This window comes from Lepisma saccharinum, chromosome 16 (assembly GCF_977018435.1).
Source record: "Lepisma saccharinum chromosome 16, izLepSacc3.1, whole genome shotgun sequence".
NCBI classification, from domain to species: Eukaryota; Metazoa; Arthropoda; class Insecta; order Zygentoma; family Lepismatidae; genus Lepisma; species Lepisma saccharinum.
Genome location: NC_139244.1, coordinates 47,962,163 through 47,988,298, shown reverse-complemented (window position 1 = coordinate 47,988,298; position 26,136 = coordinate 47,962,163). Strand labels below are relative to the sequence as shown.

General features: G+C 36.8%; 1 protein-coding gene across 2 annotated transcripts; it reads right to left on the bottom strand.

Annotated features, from left to right (window-relative positions):
* Positions 1-2,534: 2,534 nt before the first annotated feature.
* LOC146000065 (thioredoxin-2-like) lies at positions 2,535-25,359 on the bottom strand. Of its 2 annotated transcripts, XM_083137389.1 has the most exons (4): positions 25,259-25,359; positions 8,686-8,790; positions 4,995-5,120; positions 2,535-2,743 (listed from the first exon to the last, which is right to left on the bottom strand). In XM_083137389.1, the coding sequence occupies exons 1-4, from the start codon at positions 25,283-25,285 to the stop codon at positions 2,681-2,683; spliced, it is 321 nt and encodes a 106-aa protein (XP_082993515.1). In that variant the 5' UTR covers positions 25,286-25,359; the 3' UTR covers positions 2,535-2,680. The 2 variants fall into 2 exon arrangements, with proteins under 2 accessions (XP_082993515.1, XP_082993516.1); XM_083137390.1 differs by lacking the exon at positions 8,686-8,790 and having other exon boundaries at positions 25,259-25,341.
* Positions 25,360-26,136: the final 777 nt, after the last annotated feature.

Genomic DNA, 26,136 nt, shown 5'->3' with positions numbered 1-26,136 from the left:
TGTTTTAATTTCTTAATGATTATTTTGATTAAGCATAATCAATCCCCAGTCTTTACTTCAATATTGTGAACAAATCAGTAAAGTTGTGATTTATTCACATAATTTGTAAGCTGTAAAGGTATTATTTATAAAGTGTTGATGTCAATTAATTCTATTACAAAAATTGGAAGCTTGTACCTCAAAACCTGGAATTATACTTGAATTGTATTGAGGTCTTGGAGTAGCCACCCCAGATATACTAGCACCTGTCCTCATCACTCAAGATAATGCAAACCTCAAAGTGATCGTAATCTATACTACCTCCCAACACTGGTCTGCAAAATGATGTTTGGAACCAGCCTACATAGCATGATTGAGTGACAGACTAGAGATTAATCAATCTGATCCCTAAAATATATAATTATTCATTCTCTTATTTTCCTGTAGTTTACGGTTATTACAAGCATGAGAAAACAGTTTTTCTTTGTGACGTTTCAGGAGAACACATGCTTCTTTCATCAGACATTTATTTTCATTTAAAAAAAATAAAAAATGTCTGATGAAAGGAGCATGTGTTCTCCTGAAACGTCACAAAGAAAAACTGTTTTCTTATGCTTGTAATAACCGTAAACTACAGGAAAATAATTCTATAATGCAAGCAATGCATACATACAAGAAAAACTATTATTGATTCTCACCTGGAAAAGTCTAATATGCACTAAATCCATTTGCAAAGAAAATAACTGGGAAATGCTTCCAGCCAGTTGGAATTAAATTCGCAAGAATTAGTTAGTCCATTCTGAAGAATCTGTATAGATTAGGAAGAATGTGGAAAATTTGCGGATTAAAGTATATAAAGATTTGCAAGGCAATTAACGTTAATAATCTTCCAAAGAATGCATCCTAAAAAAATAGATAATCGTCAAAATGCAATGTTTGAAACCTGCAGTTCCCAGAAGTTGGAATCAAATCGTTGCATGCTCATTGGGAGAAAGTGCACAACCTCTGCCAATTTCTCACAGCAAGACATTGCTCCTCTATGCTTTCAATATATAGAGCTGATAGTTTTGGTGTTATTTTAGTTAGTGCCCTTTTAAAGTAGAAAAATACGTAGATTCTGGTCACAGAAATGGTTTTGGCAACGAGAATTATACAGCCATATGAATTTGCTGAATGAGTTTAAAACTGAATGACAAAGAAAATCAGAAACTATTATGCATGGATGAAGCTTCAGGTCGAACTACTGGAAAAAGTACAACCTATACTTCAAAAAGAAGACACCAGATTTAGAAAATTTATTAGTATCTTCGAAAAACTCTGTCCCGTTACGTTTCATTGCAATGGGGAGAGGTTCCAAGGATTTGAAATACTCTTGCACCAATCCACCAAAAACAAGGGACCAATCATGCTGGAAACATGCCATGCAGAGTATTTGAAGGAAGTGGGTTCATTACTTTTGCATTCGTGTATTTTCCTAAGTGTATTATAGTACACCTACAGCACTCTTCAAGAACAAAATAGCATCTTGTGATATTACTAGTACTGGGTTTGAATCCTGTATGATGTATGGATATTTGCGTGGTGTAGCACAGTACGATATGACGAGCTTTATAACAATGGCACCATATATCTATTTTTGTGGTCTGAGATCCTGGGTTCGAATATCGGATGAAATGCATTCTAATTGCTTATCTATCGCTCATCCATCTAATCAGATCAACATAATTTCTCCTCTAAGTTCAGGCAGCAGCGTAATTTGTGGAGCCAGGTTGCTAAAGGTGAAAAAAAAATAATAAATCTTAACATGTACATTTTAATAAACATGGAAAATTTGGTGGTGTGAGTGTTCTGCCTTGCCACTGCCAAGTTATACCTATAGATTCCATCATCTCATGCAACCCCTCTCATAGCATATGAAATTATACCAGAGGATGAGCTTGTAAATATCATGAGCTCCAGTGTGTTATTTTTCTGAGTCAGTGACTTTTTTATATTCCTTCTGAAAAGTTGTTCAGAAGGAATTAATTTCTTTCACCACAAACCCCTCATTGCACTTGGTTCCACTACCTGACACACAAATAAACTGTTCATAGCACTCATACACTTATGCCTGTCACTGTATTCATCGCTTTTCACATTCCACAGACAAGGCATGAATAAATACAAATTATAATAAAATTCCTCCACCAAAACCTGTTTCCAACCATGTCAATTAAACACCAGAAAAACAGGAAAGGAAGCTTTGCATGTGCACAATTTCACCAGACTGATGCAAAACTTACAAATGATTGGAATGCCAGATTTTTGGGAAAAACTGAAGGATTCTTGGAAATTGACACCACTCGCAACCCCCATCCACTTTCACATCTGGTTAGGACAGTAATAAATCCTCATGTCTGACAGGAGGGGCAACAACCTTGAGGGGGAGAAAAGGAGGCATGCTTCTTTGCAAATGGATGGGTTGCTTCACACACACATGCACATGCAAGTACATATTTGCACAACAGCAAAATATGTAGAAATGAACACACATCTGTATATGTATACATATTTTTATTAACTCTGAAGTTTTATTTCTGGAAAGGTAAAATAATAGAATTACATATAAATATTAACAAATAATCAATTAATTTTTGCCTGGCATTATTTTTGTAGTGACCATATGAAACACATGATGCATGAAATTTTATCTTCCTTTTTTTCATCTGTATTTGTTTATTAACTGCTCCAGCCTCTCTGCATTAGTACCAGCAAACATATCCAACTGAAATATAGTTAATAGAGGAGCAAGAAGCATAAAATATAAAGTTTCAATTATGCAAAGAAATCGTGTATATGTTTTGTAACTGACTATCCCAGAAAAATAATACAACTGAAAAAAATGCGAATTGATGTGGAGATAGTGTAAACTAATTGTGAAAATAAAAGGTAAATGTGCCAGACATTCAGATATGTTTTCAGTGAACTTTGCAGTGCAATGTCAGTTTCAGTGTTATCTTCTACCCAACTGCTTTTACATGCGTAATACGTGCACATGCAGGGTTTTTCAAAAAGGACTCGCTGGTTTTGTGATTTTATTGCGGGGAACTTACGGAAGATATTGTCATTATATGGATGTACATCTGTGCCTGATTCCAAAAGTGTTTATTCGAATAGACCCACACAGTGCTTGTTCCACACTTCGCCACTAGGAGCGTATAATGCAACATGGCATCATCTGGAAAGGAGTCTGATAGATTCAAGTAACGCAGAAATTACAAGCAGTATGACTTCATTCGTAGGTGCTTTCAGACAATTCTCCACACAGTTGAAACACTCCACTCGACTTGCCTGATCTGTTGATGTCTGTGGGCTTCGTTGGACAGCTTTGCAGACCAGGTTCAGAGTCTCGTTCATGCTGGTGGTCGTCGGTCACTGGTTTTTGTTTTATGCAGACAATCCATAGCCACAAACTGTTTGTACCACTAATGAATGCTTTTCTTCATTGGTGGCTCTTTCTGAAATTTCATCCTCCACTGCCATCACGTTGTAACAGACTTTGTTTCATGTAATTCTCTCCACATGCTACCATATTGCATTGCATGCTCCTAGTGGTGAGTTGTGGAACCAGCAATGTGCAGGACTATTCGAATAAAAACTTGTGGACATTAGGTACAGATGTACCCTCATATAATAACAATAAGTTCCCCACGATAGAAATCAGGAAACCAGGGAGTTATGTTAGGATAAACCTGTACTTTTACAAATAGTCCCATCATACAGTTTTATCTAGCTCTAGATCAGAGTCTGCTAATATTTATTTCAAAATTTGCATGCTTTATTTTTAGTGCACTATGTTTTGATGTTCCTTAATAATCTGCACTGTCAGGGTTCTCGCTGACCAGGAAATCCTGGTAAAGTCAGGAAAATAAACCTATGAGTGAGAAAAAATCATAGAATTTGGAAAATACGTCCACAAACCTGGAAAAGTCGGGGAAAAATCAAATGTTAACTTGCTGGAATTTGGGAATGAAAATGATTTTTTTTTTTTACCTGAACCAGTGTCTTGTGGGAAAAGTTCTGTATATAAAAATGTTTTTATGCCAGCCTTTATGATGAAGTGGTTTCCACAGCATGAGACTATGGCAGGGGTCCCAAGTTTGAATCCTGACCAAAGCATGTTCTTTGTGAGTGTCCTTTCATCAATTTCATCATATCATCACTCATCCTCGTTGTTACTATTAGCCAAAACTTGCATAAAAGCAACGCTAAAAAACAAAAATCCAAAAACTTAAAAAAAAAGTTCTTACAGTTCATTTTTGTTCAGATATGTTGAACAGTCTTGAATAACCTTTAGTCTCTTGGATAGCCACTCTCAAAACTTGATTATTGGCATATTTTAAAATTGGTATAAATATTTAGGGAATTTGTTTTGTCAAAATCAGTGGAAACCCTGGCTGTAGCAATCTTCCTCTTCCATATAGTAATAACCATTCAGCATCACCAAATGTCCTGGGTTCGAGTTCCAGCCTGGATATGGGTGTCATTTTATGAGTTTCATCTTTTCATCACTCATTCTCACCAACCCTTCCTAATGGCATAGCGGTAATTAGAGTGCTGCTTCAAGAGCTTTTCGCTCGAGTGCCCAATAGATCCCACTTTAAAACTGAAGGTACAGTCCCAATGACCCTATTTATCATCATCATGATTAGCCAAAAACATCAGAAAAGTAACACAAAACACACGCAACTAATCATTCAACTAAGTCTGAATATGTTTTTAAGTCTACTTTATGCACAGAATGGCTAACTGGGACTGGACCTACAGCTAGTGGGGTCTGCCTCTACCAGGTATTGAACCTGGAACCCATTGATTACAAGGTGATGACATTCTCACAATGCCTGTTCAACCAATTGATAACCCTAAAACACACACTAGTGCAATTTGTGAAAAAAATAATAATCATGAGACTGTTGTGAAGCAAATAAGCATCAGTCTCGTGCATTAGTTAGGAATGCTCATACTTTTATAAATACCTTCTGATTTTGCTTCATGAAGAAGAATGCAGGCATAGCAGAAACTTCATACTCCTGAGCAAGATCCTCAAACTCATCAACATCTATTTTTAGAAATAGCACATTAGGAAATTTTGCAGAAAATTCCTGTAAAAAAGTTATGAAATGTTGATTGGAGACCAAGTATCAGATTAAATACAGGGTGAGTCATAAATATGGCTACACGTTTGAAGTAAATGTAGCGTGATACTGTACAAAGTCATTAGTCAAGATGGTGCTGAACATGCAGCAGCATGGACAATTCTATACCAGAATGATTGTGAGGCTGGCGAGATATAATTTTAACCTAACATTGTTGCTGTCCACTATGGGAGAGTTGATAAAATGACTGCTTACATCAAATTGTGGTTTAGTTTGTTTAAGTCCATTGCTGTGCACACGGCTCTCATGATCTTTCTGGTATGTAATAGCTCACGTTGCAACTTTAACTTGCTGCCGCATGTTCAGCGCCATCTTGGCTAATGATGTAAGCTCAAGCGCATGCCTCTTATCTGAAATGATAAAATGAAGTTTCAAGTTTAATGTACCATTCGCCATTTTCATCTACATTGTACAGTAAAACAACACACTACATTTACTTCAAACGTGGTCATATTTATGACTCACCCTGTATGTATGTATGAAGTGGGGAGCTTAGACTCTGTTTTTTGATTGGTTCCTTCTGGATCCTGGTGTTTTATTGGCGGATGTTGTGGTTTTATGGAGAAGTGTTCAAAAATATCTCAACAGAAGGCATCTTAATGTAGGAAACCTGGCATGAATGTATCTCAGTTTTCATTTTACATGCAATCTTTTGGTGTGAATTTTGTTACATGGTGACTTTTGAAGCACCGGGTAAGAAAAATGATCTGACAAAATGCAAAATACAGATATGGAATTTCTGAAATTGTGTAGAATTCCTTCACCAGAAAAATAAGTGGTGCCAATCCAAAAGAGCAGAACTAAACACACACATTTGAGGTTATCTTTATCATAAATAGATATCATCTACAAGGAAGACCAACAGGTACATACACGGAAGACCAAGGAGAGTGTAGTTTAACAGTTTTAAGTTTTACTTTTACACGTTTTCGGGGGTTTTTAAGGAAGGATGAAAAGGGCATCGAATAATGCATCGAGGCAAGGGCAAGTTTTAACAAAAATGTTTTTACCATTTTATCCTGTTACCCTATTCCTTGTTTGACGTAACTTGGCGTGGCATGGTGGTTTGATATGTGCCTAGGAAGAAGCCTGAGGAACGGTGTGGTAAGACCCCCGAAACGTCGCTTTGACCAATGAAGCATACTCACATATCGTAAGTAATTTTTTTTATATATTTTATATGAAATTTTATTGTTTATCATAATAGTTGTTGAAATGTTCATAAATGCTTATGTTTATTATTGAGGGATAAAGTCTTTTGGGTAGCAAACAAAATATTCTGACTTATGTTCTGGGACATACCTGCCTTACATCTAAGAATCTTTTTGTTAGTTGTGACGGTGACTTTATAAACTGGAAAATAGTGGAGTTTTTCAGCCATTGAATGGCCATGTGTGAGACCCCTATTTGAGTCGAAGCTCTCAGTGGCCCTGTGCAAGAGACCTTTAGTGATAAACAGGCTGAGGACCAAAGCACACCAAAAATTTAAAATAGGCATGCAAAAATGTCAATATAGGCACTAGAAATTGATGGAAAGTGGCAAAAGAAAGTAAAGAAAATGAAATGCTAAATAGACATCTGTAAACAAAATAGGCATTTTTTTCTGCTTCATTTATCATAGTCAAGAGTGGACTTGAATGATTTTTCCTTCAACATTTTTCAAGACTTACAGTAGGAGCTCTTCCTATATGCAGCCAGTCACACATCTTTCATACAGTCTCTCCTAGTTAGAGAATTATGGTGCATTCTGATTGGCTATTACAAACTGCTGCAGAATTTATACACTGTGGGATGGTTCAAAGTGATTTAATTGTTAAACATGCGAAAAGAAGAAACATTTCCATTTTCTAGCACTCACAAATGTAGTTATGAATGAAATAGGCATTTATGGCTGAAATATGTTAAAATAATGAATATACAGGTAAAACTCGTGTATTCCTTCCAGAAATGGCTTGAAATGGATTCTAATTTTAAAGGCTTACATTTCCAGGTTAGGAAACAAAAGTGTCATTTTAAGGAAAATCATCCTAGTGATAACCAGTGGCGTAGCGTTATAGTACGCCCGGCGTTCCCAGATTTAAAATTTCAAAAATGGTTAAATGCTGTGATTATAATGTAAAACGTGACTAATTTCATATATGTTTGACCTTCATGGCATTATAATAGCTATTATCGCGATCCGCTTGCAACGCTCCACTCTCAACACTCATTCTAGCATCTTTTTGCAATGCCTTTCCTGGCCAAACGCCGAGCAGGTTCGGCGTAAAAGACTCTATATTCCTTGCTGCCTTTCTGGAGGGAAAGCTTCGATTTCTACAGCACGCGCGTAAATGCTCTCTCGTAAACCAGAGGTCTACCATGATTGGTTCATGTGACACCTTCTGCCTTCTGAAGCAGACGACAGCGGTAGAATTCCTACCCGGTTCTTCGCTCTTCGCGCTCATGCAACTCGTGCTATGTGATGCTACAATACGCAATATTGACTGACGTAACTTTACCAATCTCAAATATACTGTTTCTTAATGGCCACTGCATTGTATGATTTATCGCACGAACAGCGTTGTGCATTAGAAACGAAAAGATCAACACAGTTTTTGTCAAATAAATTGGTGAAGTCCTCGTGGTAGAAATTCAGCCTGTGGCTGCTCTTCTACTTAACCCGCAAAACTATTAATTTTTTTATTGTATTTTTTCGTTATTATCTAACTACTTAATATTGTGTCAATGGAAATGTTTAGCATTCATTTGAAAACTCTTAACATCGAATGGTCTCTGGACAAAATTATTTTAAAATGTTTATCAGCATTCTCAATATGTAATAAACAGTGGTCTGAATTACTAATTGACACTGTTACGTCAGTAGAGTGTACGATATTTGGATCATCCACAACATTGCCGTCTACTGTTGTGCAGAGGCGCTTGTGATTCAGGTAGGTTTCTTAATGACTTTCGTCATGCAGAAAGGTATAAAAAAGGTATAAAACACCAGAGTTCAAAACATTTCTGGCATAGTGAGGCATCTCATTTTCTAGCTAAAACATGCATTGATGATGTTTTATTGAAAACCCAGCTGACTTCAGGCAAATAAATAATACATGTGGCGACTAATACCATAAGTAAATTATTAAGCAAGAAAGGGCCGACCCTTCCTTCGGACTTGGCGTTCCCACCCGAAATGTCCATGCTATGCCACTGGTGATAACCACAATTAAATATCACTAGAAATCACATAGTGAAGAGGACTGCTAAGCAGAATCATAAAACATATCCTAAACCTGCTCCAAAATTGATATTACTTAATTGAACATTGGAAATTTAACATTTCTAGAATAGTTGTAAACTACTATGTACAGTCATGGACACTTCTGGGTTGTAATGATTCCATTGAAACTTAATGGGAGTGTTTCAACCCAGAACTGTCCGTGACTGTACATGTTAAAAGTCGCTGATTATATATTATATATAATTATTATTAGACAGGCTGTAGCATGTTCAATGTAAACAAACTTACAGTAATTCTTGGTGCCATAATCTTGCATGGGCCACACCATGTGGCATGAAAGTCAATGATGACTAGTGTGTTCCCAGCTTCTCTTAGCCTTTGTTCAAGGTCCGCCTAACATACAGAGAGGGAGAGAAGGTTAAGTGGTAAATCAAAGCACAATGACCATTTATTGTAGTCAGATCTACTTGTTGATAACAACAATTGCAATGAAAGTACTCTACGTTAACCAACAAGTGGCTCAGTGATTCATTTCTTTAAGCAGCAGATTTGCTAGTAACGCCATTAACCAACATTTATTGATTTTCTTTGTGCAATCAGGGATTTTTGTTTTCTTAAGTGAAATTTCTTAACCCTCTGTAAGGCATGTGGGGTACTTGTGTCCCCCATTGATATTCATTGTGAGGTTGCAACATTGTGATCTATACTGCACATGGGTGCTTTTGTATAGCTGAACATTCTTTCTTTGTCCTTGTTCTGAATTAAGCTGTGTTGTTCTGTTGCACTTCTAGGCCACATAATATAAAGTTAACATCAGTTGCATGATTGGGGGACAGTTATACCCCACGTGCCTAAGTATGTAACAAGAAAAATATCAAAGCGTAGAAAGACAGAGCACAGCAGATTCAGATGTTACACAGAAATGGGTTAATCAGAAAGGGGAGAACATGTAGGTATGCGTTAGTGACGAAAGTGAACATGAAAGTGAGCCCGAGACTGCTTCATTGTTACATATTTAGGCATGTGGGGGCTAGGACATCAACTTTATACACTCATGTCCATAAGTTAAGAGATTTGTGAGATACACTAGAAAACCATTGCGTCACTGTGATAATGGATGCACAAAAACATGCCCTGACAACACTGAAACACATAACATATGTGTCGGACAGGTCAGCACCACAACCACTATGTACGATACCAATTAGTGTGGCTGGAAGAGTCCGTGTGGGAAGAGGTGTTGAGTAAAGTGTTTCTGACTGCATGTTGTGTGCTTTTGTCCCACAGTATTTGAGTTGTAGGGAAGCAGGATTGCATGGCGAACACATTTGGATGACACATGCGTGGGTGGATCATCGGCAGATTAGAGACCGTCCAAAGTCGGCGAGAGGTGGGTCAGGAGTTGAATGTCGCTTCTCGCCTGTGGAGACGCTTCCAGGCAGACAGAAACATTCAACGGCAGTATGGGCACTGCAGACCACGTGCTACAACCCAGTGCCAGGATCACTATCTTGCTTTAAATGCCCGAAGATGACCAACCAGCACAGAACCTGCACTGGCTAAAGACCTCGTAGCACCCTCTGGGAAACACATCTCCCATCAAACTGTGTATTGTCAGCATCGAGAGATTCCTCTGTATGCAAGGTGACCCGTCCGATGCATTCACCTCACACACGGACACTGCCTGGCTCGTCGAACATGGTGTATTGCTCACCATGAGTGGACCCAAAAACAGTGGGGTACTGTGCTGTTCACAGATGAGTCGCAGTTTAGCCTGGTGAGTGATTCTCGATGCCTGTTCATCTTGCATGCACCTGGGACATGGTTCAACCCTGCCAATATTGTGGAAAGGGACCAATATGGCGGTGCCGGTGTTCTCCTGTGTGTGTGGGGGGGGGGGGTATCATGTTAGGAGCATGTACACTGCTACATGTGTTTCCATGGGGTACTGTGATGGCTGTGGTCTAGGAATGACACCCTGCAACAGTATGTCAGACTTTTCCATGGTGCATATGGATAACAATGCCAGACCACACACAGTGTGCCTGGTGGAGGAATATCTGCAACATCATGCATCTGGAGTGGCCCGTTCACTCACTGGACCTCAATCTGATTGGACATGCATGGGATACTCTAGGCTGAAGGATTGCAGCCCTAACTCCACCACCAAAAACCATAGTAGACCTCCGAAGGGTGCTCGTCTATCAATGAGATGCGTTAGCGCAGGACATACTGGACGGCCTGATTCACAGTATGGGGAGCCCTTGTGCAACCTGTTTGCCATTTGGGGTCACCACACTCCATGTTGAATGGTTCTGGCACCGTCCACCACAACAAGTATGAGAGACCACACCACATAAGTGCTGCACCACATAAGTGCTGCACCACGTAAGTGCTGCCACTGTCAATTTCCAGTGCAACTGTATACCTTGTACTACTGTTGCACATGTTTCAGTGTTGCCAGGGCACGTTTTTGTGCATCCATTATCACAGTGACCCAATGTTTTCTAGTAGGTCTCATAAATGGACATGAGTATAATATTACATCACTTAGAAAGTGCAGCTGATCTTAGAAGAAAGACAAGGAAAGAACACTCAGCATGCATGAGCAGTATAATTCAGTGTATTTCATGCATTAAAAATAGTTAAAGGGTTGGGTAACACATGTACACTTTACAACACTTTGACCGCCCTGAAAAATTTCAAAGTCCGGAATTCGTAAATTTGGCAGCATAGCGCTTCAGAGCCAACTAAGAGTAGCCAACTTTGCAACATTTCTTCTTCCTGAATGAAAACGCTCGTGATTTTTTTTTCATTCTTTCACATTCCATAAAGTAAAGATACCCTAAAGCAGTAATAAAATATATGAATAGACAAAAACATGTTAAGTAGAAATGCAAATGTTGAAAATATTTCAAGAATCTTCGTTCTGAATTTGAAAATAGGAAAATGTATGCACATCGTGCAACACTGAACAGGTTCTCATCCACCTGGAAAGAATTGCAGTCACATTTGAATGCAAGAAGGCAAATTTATGATGATTTTATGCGAAATGTTTAGTAAAGATACCTTGCACAACGCCAAACGATTCTGCAAAGTGTGTCTTTTCCTTGGTTCTTGGCGAAAAATGGTTCGAAACTCCGGCACAATGTTGCAGCAATCTCCTGGAGTAGTTGGTTAGATGACAGCACTTTCGTTATTTTACTGTTTTTGTCAATATCGAAACATCGTAGGTTCAAATCCCACCCTTTCCTTATTATTTTTTCCTTTTTATTTACCGAGTACGAAGTGTTCTAATAACGTAATATAATATTATATGATATTACTGTAAATATTTATGCGATGCATGCTCAGTGGCGGCGATTGGGTTTCAAAACTGAGGGGACAAGGTGGTGGACGGGGGAGGGCAAGGACAGTTTCTTTCCCTTGGTAGATAATGTTTAGCATAAATATCAACGGAAATATCCAAGAAACGTAGAAAAGCATTCTCGTCCAAAGCCGTTTAATTCCCGAAAAAGATTTTGCAAATAAGTAGGTTTGAACCCATGACATTTCATTCCATAAGCAAACTATCCCCCTACACCACACGGTTCACGTTATTTTATGCACACGGTTCGGATCCCACTTTAAACTGTAGGTCCAGTCCCGATTAGCCTTACTATGCATAAAGTTGACTTAAAACTCCAAATCAACCAATTCATCTCCTTTCAGAATATAAGTGTCGAACGTGAATCACGAGTGTCTGCTGCTATCCCCACCCCAACACCACGTCACCCCCGGCTATCGAACTGCGAGGATTCCAGGATGCAGCTGAGGAACCGAAACAAGTGAGTCCTGTGGAGTGGGAGATCGGGTCAAAGGGGAGGTAAGAATCCGTCGAGCAGTGACCTAGCATTAGAAACTATCACCATATTTCATAGCAACGTTCAAGGTTTGATATCAAAAGTGTCAGAGATAGATATATTTTTCGAGGAACAAAAAGAAAACAACAATGAAATTACTATTTTTTGTTGCACTGAACACTGGTTAGCGAACGATGAAACAAAGTTTAATTATATTGATAATTTATGTATTGCATCTAGTTACAGTAGGCAAAATATAATAAGAGGCGGGTCTTTAATTTTCACTCAGAATGAACTTAAAAGTAACGTAGTTGAAATAAAACAAGCTGTTGAGTTCTCTGTAGAACAAGACTTCGAATGCACAGCAATTGAAATAGCTATTTACAACTTATGCATAATATCAATATATAGAACGCCTAGTGGAAACATGGATGTCTTCTTAAATAAGTTAACATTATTACTAAATCTCGTAACAAAAAGCTCCAAAAAGAATATTGTTGTTTGTGGAGATTTTAACATTGATGTAGCTAAAGACACTGCAGAAAAAAATAGTTTTCTGGATGTAATGAACTCTTTTGGTCTGTTTCATACAATTACAACTCCAACTAGAATCACCAAAAAAACAAAAAGTACAATAGACAATATTTTTACCAATATAAACGTTAATAAATATTCAGTAGAAACTTGCATAGGTTTTTCTGACCATGATTCTCAGCTTATTAAGGTAAACGTAATAGAAGACAAGCGAAATCTTAAACCACGCGCAAAATTCAGATTTGTCAGACCCACAAACAATGATGAGAACATTTCAAAATTCAGAAAAGCGCTTAAATCAGAAACATGGGATTTTATAAACAATATGGCTGTACACGTAAACGAGAAATTCGAAAAATTTCTTGATACTGTAAGATACCATTTTAATAAATGTTTTCCCATAAAAAAAGCACGAGTTCACAACAAAAACAATTGCCTATGGATAACCAAGGAAATTAAAAATCTTAGCAAATTAAAGCGATCATTGCATAAACAGAGTAACAGCCCTACCCTTAAAGATCATTACAAACAGTTCAACAAAAATTACAAAAAAACATTAAAACATTGCAAACAATTATATGTTGATAAAAAGTTGAATAATTCAGAAAACAAAACTGCAGAACTATGGAAAATAGTTAATCACATTACAGGTAAAAAAACGAACACGAATCAAGATATCATATTAGAAACAGGTAATGTAATAGAGACAGATCCGCAAAAAATAGCTAATACTTTTAATAATTATTTTGTTAATGTAGCACTTAACCTGCAACGTAACATCAGCGTAACGGACACATACAAAGAAAAGTTAAATAACGTCAAAAGATCTTTCACACATTCTTTTTATATGACCCCTACTACAGACGAAGAAATTTCCAACATAATTCGAAATATGAAAAACAAAAAGTCGACAGGGCTAGATTCAATGCCGATTAACGTGATCAAAGAGGTTTGCACGTACATTAAGGAGCCCTTGGCTAAATTAATTAACGAGTGTATGGAAAATGGCAGCTTCCCAGATTGTCTAAAAATATCAAAAGTAATACCCTTGTATAAGAAAGGAAATAAAACAAAAATTGAAAACTAAAGACCAATTTCCTTATTGTCAATTTTTTCAAAAATTTTTGAAAAATTAATCTATAATAGGATAATAAAGTATGCAGAAGATAAAAAGATACTCATAAAGCAACAAAATGGGTTTGTGAAATCGAAAACAACAAAAAATGCCATTTTTGATGTAATTGATAATATTCTTTCCGCCATAAACAAAACGTATTCTGTTGTTGCAATTTTTTGTGATTTATCAAAAGCGTTTGACTGTGTGAATCATCACTTGCTACTAGAGAAATTAAAATACTACGGAATCCGCGGTGTATCAAACAAATTAATAGAATCCTATTTATCGAATAGAAAACAGAGCGTTGCAATAAATAGCATATCCAATAATGGGACGCAAACAACATATTACTCCGAATTGAAAGATGTGGTTATTGGAATCCCCCAAGGATCGATACTAGGACCCCTGTTGTTTTTATTGTTCATAAATGACCTTCCAGCAAATGTTGATACCGCCCAAATTACTCTTTTCGCTGATGATACTACGGCTTTGGTAGATTCTGTTAACGATGTAACATTAATTCAAAAAACGGAAGAAGCTCTTACTGAACTACAAAGCTGGTTTTCAGCAAACAAACTTTCTATGAACAACGAAAAAACGAATATAATAAAATTTGGTGTATCTAGAGCCAAAAACTCTTCTATTAAGCAATATAATTTCACAGTAGGGCATGCCGTTATAACAGCTACTAACAATACAAAATTTCTTGGAATATTTATAGACGAGTGTCTAAACTGGAAAGTTCACATAGATCATTTATGCAAGAGGCTAAACACCGTATGTTACCAATTAAGAACCTTAAAAAACAGTTTCAATACAGTATGTTTGCTAAATATCTATTTCTCAAACTTCGAAAGTATTTTGAGGTACGGTATCCAATTTTGGGGAAACTCGGCTCAATCGCAGAGGATTTTTAAAATTCAAAAAAGAGCATTGCGTATTTTGGCAAATGCACATAAAACTGATACATGTAAACCGCTTTTCAAAAAATTACGTATATTAACACTTCCAAGTCTGTACATACTTGAAACACTTACTTTCATACACGAAACAAAATCGAACTATCCAAGGAACATAGACACTCACGATTACAATACCAGACAAAAAGATAACTTCCACATTCCCAAAGTGCGGCTAACTGCATTCCAAACAGGACCTTTTTACTCAGGCATCCAGTTATACAATATATTACCAAAAAGTTACAAAAATTTTGAGAGAACCACAATCTTTAAAAGTAAAGTGAAAAAATTGTTATTGGAATACACATTATATTCAGTTCAAGAATTTCAAGAATTAACTAACTTTATAAAATAAATTTAGATTGTATACACTATATAACATGTACTTTTACAGCACTAGTTCACTTCAACAAATAATTTGTCATTGTGTGTTTTACTATTATATTATGTTATATTATTATTAAAAAATTATTAAAAATATATGTGCGATGTCAACATGTCTTTTGTAATGTACATGCACCAATGCCCCCAGGGGTATTATCGGTGTGAAAATTGCTCAATAAACAAAAATTGCTCAGAGTGGGCCTTCTATGATACTGTAGTCGGCCAACATCCGAAAATACAGTTCTGCTTCGCATATACCAAAGTGTAATTGCATTTAATATTGTGACTAATTTTACTTTAAAACTACAGATTAAAGAGATAATAGTGTCCAGAAAAAGAACCTCAAAGTAGATCTTCACACAAAGTATTTTAATCCATTGCCAAACATTTCAGTTAACAATAATATTATGCTTTTCCATTGACCGTATTTTTGATTCATGGTGAATTTGCTAAAAGGACCATGTCAAGAAATCTAAATATGTAACTTTTACTAGTAAATGCATTTAAAATGCACGTAACAACAGGGGAGGAGAAAAATAAACTTAAAAAATAAGTAAAAATGCAACAAAAACTGTTAAAAATACTGACAAATAAACTAAAAGCCAAAAAAGGCCGAAACATGCAAAAAAAAAAGTAAAATAGAAAGTGTTTTCCGGCTCTAACTGAAGGGAAACGGACATGATATCAGGTTTATCATTGTTTTTAAGGGTCAGAAAAAAAGTTGATTTTTCATCAACTTCCGGAACCTAATTAGTAATTATGACTATTGAAAAAGTTGGAGGTAGCTTACTTAAAATTTTCTGGCTGAGGGATCGTATCGTCCCATATTTTCACTTCATAATAAAGAAAATCATCAAGTTCATATTTCGAAAATGACTTGGAGTTTTCCACCACAAAAATATGTTTTCCATAGTTTGAAGTTCGTTAGTATTATCTTTCAAGGTTTCCATTGTTTTAATTTCACAGATAGTTTATATTTCATACGTTCCTCTCTCTTTTCATCAGACTTTGGAAAAAAGTTGAAGCTTCTTGTCAAACGGGGTCTGGTTCAAATGACTCCTTCTCGCTCTCCTGTTCCTACTTTAAACAAACAACAAAATACTTCGTAACTGAACTTGTTCAAAACATGGAATTTTTGCACAATTTACAAAATATGACAAAATGCCAATAGACATGTTCATCATTTTTTCCTTTCAGCATTTCTCGATTTTATCTGAATTCGTTTCCTCATGAAAATTGCCATGAGAAAATTATAGACATGGCATTATGTGTGAATTGGTTTCTTCAAACTGGTAGCAAATTTTAACATGAGCTACCTGGAGAAGAGGTAGTGTGCTTGATTCTTACGAGGGAGGTCGTAGGTTCGATTCTCCACCGTGCTAAGAAGTTAACATTAGTCTCTGTATTTCACGAAAAGAAAGGAAATAGTAAGAGAAAGTTGTTTCAATGATAGGAGGAAGTCGCATGCCACGTGGAATACGCAGAATCAAGTTACATAGGGCTAAGTCTGTAATGGTGGTTTCGAATATTGCAAAGTTAGTGCGGAAAGTTTGTTATATCTGATACTCGTACTTTCTATTCAAAGAAGACAAACATTTTAGATACAAAGCAGTGAGGAATTAATGATCATTATGAGGTTTTGAATTTTTTGTTTGTCACTCACTATATAAATACTTATTAGTAGTTTCTTATCGAATCGGCCTTCATCGCAATAACAATTTATTTATGTTAATTAGCGATTTACTATTAGTTTTAGACACATGGTAAGATGGTGGTGAGGGGATTGACAACAGTCATTACGAAGGAACGGACATAAAATTACCAATCTTAGCAATTTGAACTCATTAAACGCTCTCCTTCGTTACAGTACTGCACTACATCACTACTTAACATAACTGTATATCTTTTTTTTTAGTATATCGAAATCAAATAATCAATATTTTAGTTGTCAGTGAAGAACATAACTTAAATAATATTACATTTTGCATCCTGAATACATATATGTGATTTGTGAATTAATCATGATGTGTGTGTTAACACAACATATGAACAATAACTAAAAAGAGAAGTTTTAAATTTAAATCCTGGAAATCTTCACCTTCTAAGGGGAAATATGCGCAGAAGGGACGTCCCTCAAGTGTGCATCGGATTCATTTTTTAAATATTCTAATATCAACGATATCTGTTCAGCAAACAAAAAAATAGAAAGAGGAGAGGGTGGGATTTGAACCCGTGACCTTTCACGCTTGATGACAAATAAGGATAGCAGCACCTAACCAACTGCTCTATTTTCTTTTATTTATTTTTTAGAAATTAACCTACGCCGTCCCGCAGCGAACGATCTCAAGGCGAGTGAACGCCTTTTTTTTTTATTGTCTCATTCTGATATACAAGTTATGGAATTACATTGTTTTTGACATAAGTGTATTACTGCTATTACAATTTGTATTTCTATCTTATTAACCTTTACATTTTTGTTTGACCTAAATTAAGTATGAAGCACTAATAAGAAATTTGCATACCATTTCTTCCTTCCTTGGAGAGGAATTTTTTCGTATTGTTCTTGCAAGAAGATACTGAATTGTTTCTGAAAACTGCTCTCGTCATTGTGAAATATATATAATAAGTATTCTGTTATCAACCATTGTACTGCTCGTTGTTTTGTTGGTGGAAAAAAATTGAAATCGGGAAAAACTATATCTGTATCTGTAAACTTTGTTAATGAGGTGCGGCATATACGACTGAGCATTGTTCGCAATTTGTTCCATGCTGTGGAGGAGTTTCGACACTTTGTTATCCTGTGGGCTAAAGAGTCTGGCACGTTGCATGATATACAGTTAGGAAAGTCACTGATTCCATATTGGTATGTCCTATCTCTTGTCACTATAACACGATGAACCACTTTGTACCATATTGATTGGCCTGCTTTTGAAAGGTGTTTGGCGGAGACATTTTCCCATATTTGTGGCCAATTATGTGTATTGAAATCCCTGACTATTCGTGGTACTGTGTGCTTTGAACTATTGATTTCACTATATAACTTTTTAACAGATGGTGTAATTGTCTCATGTCATAATAACTGGTAGCATACCTGTAAAGCGATGTCCTTATAAAACAAAAACCTTTTGGGAATACTTTGGATATCGATGGGAGCTTCTAATGGAATGTTCCGTATTATCGTCTGTATACATGCTTGGGTCATTGACTCGTGCAGTGAGAAAGCTGTTTGAAGGCCAGTCTGTACAAACAATGCTCTTGCCTGTGTGTTCGCGTGTATTAGATTCTATGGTATTAGTGCCAACCCACCTGTCTTCTCTGATAACGTGACCTCATTTATTGCCACCCGGAAAATTGTATCGTGCCACAAAAAGCAGCCAACAGCTTTGTTGACCTTGGCTAAGTGCTGTGGTTTGAAAGGCAGGATTTTTGCTACATACCAAAGTTTAGAGAGAGCAAAAAGTTGATAAATGTTACTCGTGTTTTTAAACTCGGAGAGCGCATCTTGTTCACTCTGAGGACGTAGATTGCCCTTTCGCACGTGAGTTTACTATTGGCTTCGATCGTATCATCGATATTTGCATAGAAGTTTATACCTAAAACTTTTATTTTCTTGTCTACAGGGATCTCCGTATTGATTGTGAAAGGGGCATCAGGAAGGACTTTCGATTGTTTAGTTTTGCACCTGATGTGAGCTCAAAAGTATGTATTTGGCTTTTAACACTGTACAGATCCCTTTCATCCTTTAGAAAAATCATGACGTCATCCATGGAACTGCCAACTTGTATTGTGGTGGAAGCCATAGAAATGCCCTGTAAATGATGCTGGATACTAAACAAAAAGGGGGCTATTGTGAGGACGTACAATGTGCTACTCAAGGGACTACCTTGTAGTACACCTCGTCGCATTTTAAAACTTGTTGTCAAGAAACCATTTATTTTGAGTTTTAGCAGTTTATAATGTTTTGATCCAATTAATAAAAGTGTCTCCGAAGCCATATGCTTCTAAGACTTTGTACAGATATTCGTGGCTCACTCTGTTGTATGCTTGGGAAAAGTCTAAAGATAGAATTGCCTCTGATGCATTCTTATTGTGTTTGGTAAGAATTACGTCTCTTATCGTTTGCAGCAAGTGATGTATACTTTGAGACGTATTACAAGCGAACTGTAAATTGCCAATAAGTTTAACCATATATTTTTTTAAACGCTGATTTATGCACCTACTTATAAGTTTGATGTCACTACTCAATATTGAAATTGGCCTAAAAACTGTGACGAACTTTAGATTTGCCTTTTTGGGAACTAACACTATAACTCCCGTGCTACTGGTCTTCCCTATTGTCCCTGTTGTCAACACTTCGTTGACCCATTTCGTTAATTCGTCTCCTATTTGATCCCAGAAACATTGATAGAATTCTGATGGTAATCCATCTTCGGCTGTAGTTTTATTCCTTGGAGCTTTGAATACTGCATCATGAACTTCCTTTTTACTAAACGGTTGTGTGAGCTCAGTTCTTTCATTTTCTGTCAGTGATGCAGGGAGGTAGTTCAAAAAATTACATTGCGTTTCTGTTGGTTTAAAGGCTTTACCAAGAAGATTTTTATAGTATTGCAAAAACCAGTTGTATACTATGAGGGCTGGTGACAACTTCACCGGAATGTAAAGTTAATTTATGAATGACGTGACTCCTGGCGTGTTTATGTTCTTGAAGACTGTGACTTAGTGTGGCTTGCTCGTCAGGGTCTATAGGAAGCTCTACGTTAACTTAATGATGTTATTGCCTTAAAAACATGTTGACGTTTATGAAGACTCCCGCCTTCCTGTTTCAAGCACATTTTCTCGACAAGTCGTGTAAAATATATGTTTTTGAGAACTGTTCGATATTATGCAAGGTATTGTAAATAAAATGTCGCATAAACTCCTCACAAATTTGCTTTTTTCTGCACAAACTTGATGGCAATTTCCTCCAGGTGGAGAAAAACTCTATTCAGTGTTTCAAACCCCCAAAATTTTAAGTCGAGCAAGCAGAATCGTAAATATCCTTCAAGGTTAATTTTTCCAATTTATTATTTCTGTTTGATTGTGTATTATAATAGCGGTTTATAGTTTCTAAGTTCATAGAAAGTGTTAAATTGAAAACCTATCACCGCAGCGTTTTTCGTCTAGTGGAAGGACCTACTCAAAGTTGGCTACTCTCACCTGGAGCTGAAGTGCAATGTTGCTAAGTTTACGATTTCGGGACTCAGAATTCTTTTGGGGCGGTCAAATAAGATGTTGCGAAGTGTACATCACACACCTATGTACGAGGGAGAATCAAATGAAAACCGCAAAAGTGCCATTAAAAATCTGTTTTTCTTTCTAGGCGTTTGGAAATTTGCAGACACAGTCCTTGACGTCTTTCCGAACTGGTAGTACGAAGCAGTGCTGGTAGGTGGGGTTGGATGTGAGTAACAGCTGATTCAAGATGGCGGCACCACTACGCAGTTGCACCAAGCAGGAACAGCGTGGAGCTATTCTATTTTTATGGAGTGAAGGTGTGAAACCGGTTGATATTCATCGGAGAATGCAGACGAAGTATGGAGACGCCTGTCTGTCACAGCGGCAAGTCTACGATTGGTGCAAGAAATTCGCAGAAGGTACGACTTTATTGACTGATGCTCCCCGTCCGGGTCAGGCTCAGCGAGTTCTGACAGAGGAGTCCATAGCCGCAGCAGATCGGCTTATTCAGGAAAACCGGCGTGTCACCCTGGCTGAAATGGCTTCCTTGCTGAATATGAGCTTCGGTTCAGTACAACACATAGTGCATGACGAACTCCGCTACAGAAAAGTGTCCGCCAGGTGGGTTCCTCGACAGATGATGCAGGTACTGAAAGTCCGTCGGGTTGATGCTTGTCAAGAGCTGCTGAGGCGTTATGAAGAGGAGGGTGAGGATTTCCTAGCTCACATTGTCACTGGGGATGAAATTTGGGTGCACCATTTTCAACCGGAGACGAAACGTGCAAGCAAAGAATGGCGACATTTGTTTTCGCCGAAACCAAAGAAGTTTCGCAGCCAGCCCTCTGCAGGGAAAGTCATGTTGACTTTATTCTGGGATAAGAAAGGTCCTATTCTGGAACACTACATGCGCCCACGTATGACAGTGACTAGTGCCACCTACACTGAGCTTCTCAAGAACAATTTGAGGCCAGCGATAAGCACAAAGCGAAGGGATTGCTGAGTGCAGGTGTTTTGCTTCAACATGATAACGCCCGTCGTCATTCTGCTCGTGCAACCATGAAAACCATCGACGACCTACGGTTCAAGTGACTACCACATCTGCCATACTCACCAGATTTGGCACCATCTGATTTCCACATCTTTGGTCCATTAGAAGAGGGCAGAGTTTCAAGTCTGATGTAGACATCCAATAGACATTGCACGAGTGGCTACACAGTCAACCGAAATAATTTTTCTCACGCGGTATCGAAGCACTACCTATCGGATGGCGTAAGTGCATTGAACTGGGAGGGGACTATATAGAAAAATAATGTACAACTAAACATAATCCCTGCATTAAAATAGTGGGAAAAAATTAATTGCGGTTTTCATTTGATTCTCCCTCGTATGTTACAGAAAATGATGTGCCTAATGCAGGGTTAATCAGGTTTTGTAAAGCATGGAAATAAGTAAATTAACATTATGATGTATAATTTACATACTCCTACACTAGACTAAAACTGTGTCAATCATGAACCAAACATAATAATAATTTGTAGTTCGAAAGCACAGATTCAAACATTTTGCTATAATTATTGACAAGCTTATTTATCATTAAAATAGTGTGTACAGTTTATTCAAAGTTCCCATTTTATTCCATCCATCTTTTGTACAAATTTAAGCATTGCATTGCATAATGAGAATTACACCTAGGAGACCTGGGTTCAATTCCCAGGGTGGTTGATTACAATTCTCAGATGGCTGAGATCCTCTACGACCCCGTGTGTCTCCATGGCATGGGGAAGAAATAAAATAGCAAATCGTCCATTGAGAATGTAAATGTTCCATCTCAAAATTGTTAACAAATCGAGATATTTTGGCTGTGGTCTATTTAGGATGAAATTGTTCCATCTCTGCTATCGTCTGATGTCTATATACAGCCAATATTGGTATATTGAATGTGTTTTTGGTTCATCTACACAATATGGCAGCAGCCACGATTTTTTTCTAAAATTTGGTTTATTTTATTTTACTTCGCGTTTTTGTGCCTCTTGGCTAATTTGCGAAGATGGGAATGAGTGATGAAATTGATGAATGGACATTCACAAACAACCATGCCCGAGCGGGATTCGGACCCAGGACCCTTGGCGTCTCAGCGCAGCCATGAGAATGAAAACTCCAATAGCCAATGAAACCTTACGACAATTTCCCTCAATCAACCACAAATGCCATCTGAGTATGAGATAAACCACTTTTGCATTCTAACCAGGTTCAATTTCCAGTGGAGGCACATAGTGGTTCGGATACCAACTTAAACTGTAGGTGCAACCCCAATTAGGTTATCTGTGCATAAAATTAGACTTCAAACACAAAACAAACTTGTCATCTAACCTCAGTCACTTGTGGGAGCTGCTTAGGAGCACAAGTGCTACTGACATGGTGGACTTTGGTTCTTACTTTTGTGTTTAACAGACAAAAATTTTCAATAGTTGTGGAATCAAAGTAATTGATCTACCAAATGACAAAGTTATAATGAAATTGTTTCATCTCCATTACAGAACAACTACCTAATATCATTATTATATTCTAGTGTTCTAACTCGTAGATAGAACACTTGCTCTCTCAAATCAAAGATAGTGTTGCATGCAGTTCTTCTATATGCAATTTCAATAATTGAAGGTCTCGGATGTAAAACATCGTAAGTGACATTTTGGTAATTTCCAAGTTCATTAAGAAAAAAGGTTGTTAGAAGCTATACTGTAGAAAAATTGTTTTCATGTTGTGTTTATCAATTTCACAAGGCTTCACTGAGTCCAATGCAAATTGTATGACATGGCAATTTCACTCAAAAATTGGAGGATGGCACATTTTACTTTGTAACTCAAAATTACTGAAATGTTACTTACCATGTTTTACACCAGAGCCCTTCAATTAATTACAGCATAAATACTTAACCAAATGACTACTTCCTTTTAGAGAGGCTTCAATATATCAGCCTTTGCAATGTTACAAACTTTCAACACAATGGTGACAAAGGTCCAATAAATATACCATGTCGAACTTTAAAGGGGTCTCCTGAAAAAATGAAAAATTGGACAAGGAACATTCACATTCTCAGTGGATGAAATATAATGTTCTTCACTGCTGTAGGATTTCATGAATTGTGCATGTTGCAAGGCTTTTCGGTTCCATCTGCATTTTTATTGGTTAATTGTCTTTCCATGACATGCAGCTCAAATGTTGGAGTCACCACCAAAATTTTGGGATTACCACAGATGGAACTCAGGAATGATTACACTAAAGGAAGTACTTGAGAAAATGTTACTTGTGAAATATCAATCTCCCTGTTTATCTGCTCTTTTAGCTAAACCCATTACAATGTTAAGAATTGTGTTCTTGAATAGACCTACTGCATAACCGAATTTAAGCAATGAAACCAACTGGAATTACCTTCATTGTGTTGTTATTTTTAGTTTCATGATACGAACATGATTTGGACATTAAAAACTTTAAACCCAAGAACAGGTTTGTCAGCTCACATCATGGAGGAGAAGCATATTATGAAAAAGAGTGATGGGAAACATAGATTTGAATGTCTGGGAAGCTTGTTCTTTGCAGAACAACACTGGAAAAAATTCAATAATGAAAATGGTAACATGTACCCACTATGGAGTTTTCTTTTTCACAAGTGGAGTGAGCCATCATCTTTAAAATTTAATGTAACAGAAAACATCAAGAAACTCTGTGTAAAATTAAGATTTTGAATTGCCTTATGATATTTGGGATTCATAATTTTAAAAAAAATGTGATCAAATTTTTATCTGAAATAAAAATAAAACAGACTGCTTGTTTCACAGTCAAATTGTTATATTACAGCAGTGTAACATTGACAACATCCATTGTATAACTGATTCTTTTTTTGTTAATTTTTTTAACCATTGTTATAACTATCTTTAACCAAACTAAAAATAAATTTCTGATGAAGGGAGTGTGTGTTCTCCTGAAACGTCAACAACGAAAAACTGCGTTTTTATGCTTGTAATAACCGTAGGCTACAAGAGAAATAATTATACAATGCAAGCAATGCGTACATACAAGGAAAATTAAGTGATTTTTTGTGCACTTTATGCTCAGATATGCTAATTGGGTACTGCATCTAGTTTAAAGTGGATTCCTTCCACACTACTGTGCGAATGTGATTCCCTTGGGGATTGAACCCAGGACCCCTTGATTAAAAAGCAATAGGATTACGACTATGCCATTGACATGCCCATTTCTACAGACGAAATACATGAAAATATGATACTGGACCACTAATCTCATAAGGTGTCAAAACAATATTATAAGCATTAATACATCGTATTGCATTGGAAAATGAATATAACAACAGAACCTAAAAGTCAAACTAATAAATGTAAAAAAATTATAAAGTGTTATTTAAATACTAAAAATCATTTGCACAACATGTGTATTAGACATGACACACTATTGTCTGCCAAATTCCTCAAAAACCTAATAATAATATGGGGCAGTGTATATCTTGTTGCAGAGAAAATGTACTTCTGTATCACCCTGCGTATTAGTCAATAATGCTTCTGAAATATTCTTCATTCCATATGATAATCATTAATACAACTATGTAAAGGTGAATTAAAAATTAATTGGACCTGATCTGAGCAAGTATTTGTTTCACAAGTGCAAAATCTTTGCATGAATCTGAAAAATATTAGTATTTGAAAAAAATCCAGTCGTGCACATACAAGGCCTATTATTTCTAACTTATGCAACAGTGAAATTGTTTGTATGGAGTAGTTTCTAATATCTGCACTTACCTGATCTCTTATGTCAAATACTGGCATTACGAAGAGAAAATACAGGCCTTAGTTTACAAATGTACTTCTCAAGCAGGTGCAGCATCATAGTTATAATAAACTCCAAGATTGATACAAGAAGGTAGTTCCATAGCTTATGGAATGAATTCATTGGCTATCACTTCAGCTCCATAATTACATTGTGACATTCTCCCAGGAATGTTCTCCTTCATTGCCCAGGGTGGACCCCTTTTACGATCATTATGAACTTTAAACCTCTCGTTATGTCATTTCATACATCCGAGTGACTGTCGATCCCAAAGTTTAATCAGTCACACTTCATTTATGAAAGCATACATGGATTTCCTCCTTTTTAATCGAAAGTTTACATAAATATATTTTATTTCTTAGAATTTATGGTTATTTTCGAAACAGATAATTCCAAAACATTTAAAGCTCTCTACCTTTTTTCGGCTCATTTCGAATGTGATGGAACAGAAAATCAGAAGTTTGTCATTTGAAAGTAGCGAACAAACATGCATCTATTCATTTTAATGTTGGGTGCTATTTGAAGGGGGAATATGAGGAATTTCCACCCCCGTTTTGAAAAACCAAATCTCAGATTATGAATGACACATATCAACTAGGGTTAATTTTTCCAGCCCATTTCTATACAATATCCTACTTATGGTGTTCCAGTTGAATGAAGTTTACCGCACCATAGCTATGCTCAAAGATTTAGTTCCACAATTTATGGTGACTGTGTACCGTAGCGTCAATTTATATGCACCCAAGTGGTCCGAGCCAATCAATAGCCTACATTATGTGATTTTTGGGGAACTTATAATTCAAGTGTTGAAACTCACCTAATGTTTTTCAAAGGTTGTCGCCCCTTGGTG

Excerpts from the sequence above, each read along its gene's own strand:
- LOC146000065 (XM_083137389.1), bottom strand. The coding sequence starts at position 25,285 with ATGCCAGTATTTGACATAAGAGATCAG. Across the intron at positions 5,121-8,685 it reads TTATGGCACCAAGAATTACT|GAATTTTCTGCAAAATTTCC; the intron begins GTAAGTTTGTTT and ends ACTTTTTTACAG. Across the intron at positions 2,744-4,994 it reads TCATGAAGCAAAATCAGAAG|TTGGATATGTTTGCTGGTAC; the intron begins GTATTTATAAAA and ends ACTATATTTCAG.